The following is a 6,000-nucleotide window of genomic DNA, read 5'->3' as shown; positions in this document are numbered from 1 at the left end:
CCCCCAAAGGAGACCACAAAGCCATAACTCCAACTTCTGCCATCTCTTTGCCTCCTTGCCGTGACAGGAGAGAGCCCTCTATGGTGCAACCTGCATCACCACAGAGCCAAAGCATCGGGCCAACGAACCGTGGACCGAAGCCTCCAAACTGTGAGACAAAATGAGCCCTTCTCACTTGCAGGGTGCTTCATTTTCTTGTAGTGATGGCGATCTGATTGACACGCTATGCCACCTAGGGTACAGAGCCAAAGAAGAGCACTTGGTGAGATTCTAGCTTGGGTACAGTAGCCTCGCTCTCCAGTTAGGCTACAAGAACGTCAAAGACAAGGGCGGGCTTCCTAAGCTCTATAGAATCCAAGGAAATCTCGTGGGTTTCCAACACCTTTTGAGACCTGTAGCATATTAAACATATGCTGTAACAATTATGATAATTATTGGCATAACTGGCCCATAACAAACATCCGTGGATGAATACGCACAGAGCGTGGCATTATGCCCCACCAGAAAGGACAATAACACCTGAGCTATCCCAGATGGTCAGTGGTGACTCTTACATACACTGTTTCCAAGTAAAGAAGAAGCATTCTGATGCCCAGGAGAGTGTGCCTGCTGACCGCGGTGTACACAGCATGCTTTACTGGGAGCTCCAACTGGAAGGTGGTCTTTCTGGTCTTGGGTATGTCACTGTCACTGGGGACAGAGAAGGAGTATGGGATATAAGGGTGGGAATGTGAGGCAGGATCCGGACAGAGGACAGGGTGGGCAGAAGCCAGGCTGACCTGTGCACCTCCACGGAAAATGACATGGCTGCTGCTGCAACTGGTGCTCCAGAGGCCCTGACTCCTGTTTGGGGCGCTGTCACATGTGAGGTGCAGGGTGTGCTGCCACTGACCCTAGTGAAAAACAAGGCCAAAAGCGCTCAGGAGATAGGTGTGTTCGTCAGTGTTCCAGAGAGACTCTCGGATCTGAGGACTTAGTTCCCTGGAAATCTTTAATGCTTGAGGACAGACATCTGGTCAAACTTCCCATAATGTGGAATGCTCTAGTCACTAGAGCCTACACACACACACACACACACACACACACACACACACACACACACACACACCCTTCATTTCTTGTGGGTTTTTGTTCTTTTGCTGTTTTGTAGTCTAGACTGTTCTAGAACTCACTAGATGGCCGAATCTGGCCTCAAACTCATGGTGATCCTCCTGCCTCAGGCTCCAAACATTAGGATTAGGCATGAGCCGGCACACAAAGCTTCTTGTTACTTTTAAAGACTTTTATTAGGATAGTTTCGAACATGCTCAAAGTAGAGAGAGTGGACTCTCAGCCCCTATTCCCACCACTCAGCAGAGGTTTCCAACATCTCCATATTGTCCCCACCCACCAGGATTTTCCTCCCTGTTTCTTAATAATTTAAAGTTCTTCTTACACAGCATATTATTCTTTCCCAATATATGTCAGTGTCTACTCAACATCAACAAGGTTATTTTTAATATAACCACAAGATCTAACAAATCACACACAACAGAGTTGACCAAGACTCCTAACATAGTGGCCATGTTCCATTTTCCTGAGTTGTCTCCTGAACTGCTTACTGGTTAAAAATCAATATCCAACAAAGTCTCACACACTACATTGGGTTGATGTATCTCGGAACACTGTCACTGCTCACACTCTGGAGATTGCTTTCCTGGTTTGTTTTTCTTAAGTAATTAAAGTGTGCTCCCACTCAGGGATGCTGGCTGGAGAGATATGGCAGATCTACAAAGATTAAAGTTTAAACTTCCACTCAAGTAAGGCAGAGAATTAGGGAAATTTGACTATGCTCTAAACACTAAGAATAGTTCACTTCATTGGTGGTCATGGCAACCTTGGGGTCACATGAGATGTTGCTGCTGTTCAGAACTACTAAGAGAAATGAAATGAAGAGAAAGCAATGGTCCGGTGTGTAATACTTGTTTGAAAACATTTCAGTGAGGGGCTGGAGAGATGGCTCAGCGGTTAAGAGCACTGACTGCCCTTCCAAAGGACCCAGGTTCAATTCCCAGCACCCACATGGCAGCTCACAACTGCCTGTAACCCCAAGATCTGACACCTTCACAAAGACATACATGAAGGCAAAACCTTCATGATGCACATAAAATAAAAATAAATAAATTATTTAAAAAAAAAAAGAAAACATTTCAGTAAACAAAAGCAAGGCCGGGTGCGGTGGTGTATACCTGTGATCCCAGCACTGGGGAAGTTAAAGCAGGGAGGTCTGGAGTTCAGGGCAAGCCTTGGCTACTTGAATTTGAAGCCAGCTTGGGCTAAATGAGACATTGGCTCGGAGACAGAGAAACAGATGAAGCGATTGGGTCAGGCTGTTGGTCATTGCTAACACTTTTGGTGGTGATCTTAGGAAGCTTTGCTTCGTTCTGACCACTTTAGTAAACGTTTGAAATTTATTTAACAATAAAAATTTAGGGGGAGGGGATCTGTTTTTTAAAACTCTTACTGGTCCGAGTTCTGTCTTCCCGAACCATGTCAGCAGCTGCTCTCATGTACCAAGGATAGAGCTGACTGTCTGGGGCAGAGGCAATTTGGTCTGTGTAGCTTAGGTATTTCCATCCAACCTTCACAGAAAAAAATGTCTGGCAAGCCCCAGGCCAGAGTAGCCAATAGGTTCATTGCTTTATTTTATAATATTTTCAAGTATTTGCCCCTCTTGGTGGTATAGGCCTATATTCTTGGCATTTTGGAGGCTGGTTCAGGAGGACTGTGAACTCAAGACCAGCCTCGGCTACATAGTGAGTTTCAGCCCAGCAAGACTCGGTCCCAGAAAAAGAACACATAGTGCATGCACACAGCACAGGAGGCCAAAGACAGACAGGGGACAGTATGCCTGGGTTGTGACCTCAGGGAGGAGCTTTAGGGAACCAGAAGCAGGCGTCTAACAAGATACCTTGCGGGGTATGTGGTTTCTGGGTTGTTAGGCTTGGTGGCAAGTGACCTTGCCTTGCTGGCTCTCATATCCAGTGTCTTCAAAATACGGTGCCCAAAGTACAAAACCCAGACACTACAACCCCACCATCCAATCAAGACAAGCTAAGATCTCTTGACCCACCAGACACTGCTAAGCAGTGGCCACCCAGGTCTATACTATGCAGCGCACTCACCTCTTCCTTCCCCCGAAGGAATACATGGCCTTCTGCAACCCGTCTAAAGGACAGACCCACGGGGTAGGACACAGTGACTGTGGTCCCATAGGAATCTTCTCCATCATTAGACACTGTCACTTCTGCATTCATCTCCAGTCACTTCCCACCACCAGGGTCGTCAAGCTGGGTGTCGGGAGGGAAGAGGAAATGATACAGCCTGCGGCTGGGGATGAACTGCATGGTAGCACGGTGAAAGACAGGCAGGAGACGCCCAGGTTCTGAGCCCCAGATCCTGGGGGGAGGCTGGCCTCTGGGGGAAGATCCAGGGAATGAGAGCTCACTCTGGAAAGCCAAAGACGATGCCGAGGTCATCCTGGCAGATGTGGTCAGCTCCACAGTTCTTCTCAAAGGGAGGCTGAGAAAAGGGGGCAACATGGGAATTAGGTCCGGGGCCACAGGCTGCTCAAGCCACGCCCGCACAGGGCAGCCTCTTACTAACAGCCAGTAAGAAGGAAATGGCAGGCAGTCTCCCTCTCTACCAGAGCCCCCCGGGACTCTCTAGCTCCCTAGCAGATCCCAGCTTCCGGGCTTCCGCAAAATGGCCAGCACTATTCTTACTTCCCGAGAGGAAGTTGGCAAGTTCAGGTTGCCAACCCCCAGGACATTAGAGCACAACCTCAGCTAGGTGTGTCCCGTCTCTCACTTCTCCCACATCCTTGTGGGTGCACATTCTTTTCCCATAACAAGGATCCCAGATGTCCTCCTCTTAACTGCCCAGAAATCAGATCCGTGTTGTGAAGTACTCACCAACCACCAGCAGATGGCGCTAAACCTCTCCATTCTCTGAGCTCAGTAAGAAGAGGTCCACACTCTGACTTGTGGGCGCGAACTCTCTCCAGAGCTCCACGATGCTGATATCTGTTCGTGCTGTTAATAACTCTTCTAATAAGTATCCTACCCAAAAGGACAGCCTGCCTCGGTGTCCCCCTTGAGCCCCGACGTCACAAATAACAGACTCACAGAGGCGGTGAAGTACGTTTGCTCATTGACAGCCAGCACGGGTTGCACTTTTGTAAGGAAGGGATGGGCAGACCCACAAGAGAGATGTTGAGACATAAAGTGATAGAGGTCACTGAGTCCTTCACACAGGCCTAGAGGAGATGAGTTTGAAGGGTGATTTTAAAGTTTCTTGCATACTTACTGCTGGTGTCCCATCTCTGCATATGTAAGGGGGGGTTAGAGCAATCAGTCAGTAAGTACCTGTAGCTTTCACACACACACACACACACACACACACACACACACACACACACACACACACACACCGCCCCATACAACTGTCTCAATTTATTCAATGGCTCTTCATGAGAGACCTTTCTGTTCTCTGGTTCTCTCTCTCTCTCTCTTTGTAGCATTTATCTCTACCTGACATTCAATATGTAGACATTTGCTTGTTCTGGGTCCCCCTGCCATCACCATTGGGGAACTCCCCATGAGAACTGACTGCTTTGCCCCCTGCTGTGGGCGTGTCTCAGGAGGAGCCATAATTATGTGCTCAATAAAGGCTTGAATGAGCCAGCCTGAGGCCACACAGCTCTCCCAAGCTCCATCTGGGCGACCCCTGGGCAACTGCAACTAGCCATAGTCTCTTATTCACTTACTTAGCTAACAGGAGTTATCGATCACCCACATGCCAGGCCCGGGGCTGCAGCTCTGTCACTAAGAATAAGCTCAGAACATGCTCTGTTCTCTTTGCCAAACCTGAGAACTGTCCTCAAATGGCCTCTGCCCACAACTGTTCCCATAAGCCATCTGCAGTCATCTCACCGGGAGAAGCAACTTCACAGTCTCACAGTGCCTGTTCAGACCAAGGGTTTTAACTCGAGTCAGAGTCTGGGTCTGTGTGTCCTTGAAGGTGGCACGGGGACTCAAGTGACCAGGGTCTAGGGCCAGGTCAAAGGTGACAGCTTTGGAGGCCACCTATAAGGGAAAGTGGAACACAGGGAAGATTGACAGGGCTGGAAATTCCATCCTCAAGACAGAAGTCCCGGGTTGGAGGCTTTCCAGGGTCAGGGTCCAAGGGAAGAGACTCACCTTGTTGGGTCTTGGGACTTTCATAGATATAGAGGCACACAGTGGCATCACCCAGTGCCTGGACAGAGGCCACCTGCTCCAGACACTCAAACACTGACCTGGCGATCGCTGCAGGTGTGAAGTATATAGCCGATGACATTCTAAGAGTCGGTCTGGTCCTGTTGGCAGAACACTGAGCTGAGGAGATACTCTTGGCCAATGGGACTGCAACCTCCAATTAGGAAGAAGGGTCCTAGTCAGGACCCAGGATGGATGTGGAGTGTCTGGGGAAAGTGTGCCCACCTGAGCAGCAGCACATGTCCTTTGGACCCCACAGCCAGGTCCACCAGTCCATCCTGGGTGAGGTCCTGACCCCCACTCAGTGACTGCCCAAAATCCTGAAGGCTGGAAAAGAGCTGGGGTCCTGAAACCCCCTGTCCAGAAGAAAAGAGAGACTGAACGAAATGATGCTACAGTCGAGCCGTGGTTTGTTTTCTATTTGGGTGCTGCAGGTTTTGCCAAACAGTCTAGTATTGATGTATTATTGATGTCCACGTGCTCTGCGCTAACTAGTTTTCATGCCAACTTGACACAAACTAGAGCCAATTAGGGAGAAGAAAATTTAGAGAAAATATTTTCATATAACTGGTCTGAAAGCACATCTATAGTGCATTTTCTAGGTTGATGACAGATTGGGGTGGGGCTGCACAAGTGCGCAGTGTTATCGCTGGGCTGGTTGTCCTGGGTTCTGCAAGAAAGCAGGCTGGACAAGCCACGGAGA

At 48.9% G+C, this 6,000-nt stretch overlaps 1 protein-coding gene across 1 annotated transcript in view; it reads right to left on the bottom strand.

Moving 5' to 3' along the window:
* Positions 1-486: 486 nt before the first annotated feature.
* LOC311587670 (integrin alpha-X-like) overlaps positions 487-6,000 on the bottom strand; it is a 107,007-nt gene continuing 101,493 nt past the window's right edge. The window contains 10 exon segments of the mRNA XM_084764744.1: positions 487-893; positions 3,165-3,301; positions 3,304-3,329; positions 3,488-3,561; positions 4,167-4,216; positions 4,219-4,297; positions 4,974-5,112; positions 5,114-5,126; positions 5,241-5,398; positions 5,523-5,653. Of these exon segments, the coding sequence (XP_084620870.1) occupies positions 525-893; positions 3,165-3,301; positions 3,304-3,329; positions 3,488-3,561; positions 4,167-4,216; positions 4,219-4,297; positions 4,974-5,112; positions 5,114-5,126; positions 5,241-5,398; positions 5,523-5,653 (1,176 nt within the window). The 3' untranslated portion in view covers positions 487-524.

The sequence above is a fragment of the Acomys minous genome (genome assembly GCF_964271855.1).
Source record: "Acomys minous genome assembly, chromosome: 2".
NCBI classification, from domain to species: Eukaryota; Metazoa; Chordata; class Mammalia; order Rodentia; family Muridae; genus Acomys; species Acomys minous.
This window is presented reverse-complemented; position numbering and strand designations above follow the sequence as displayed.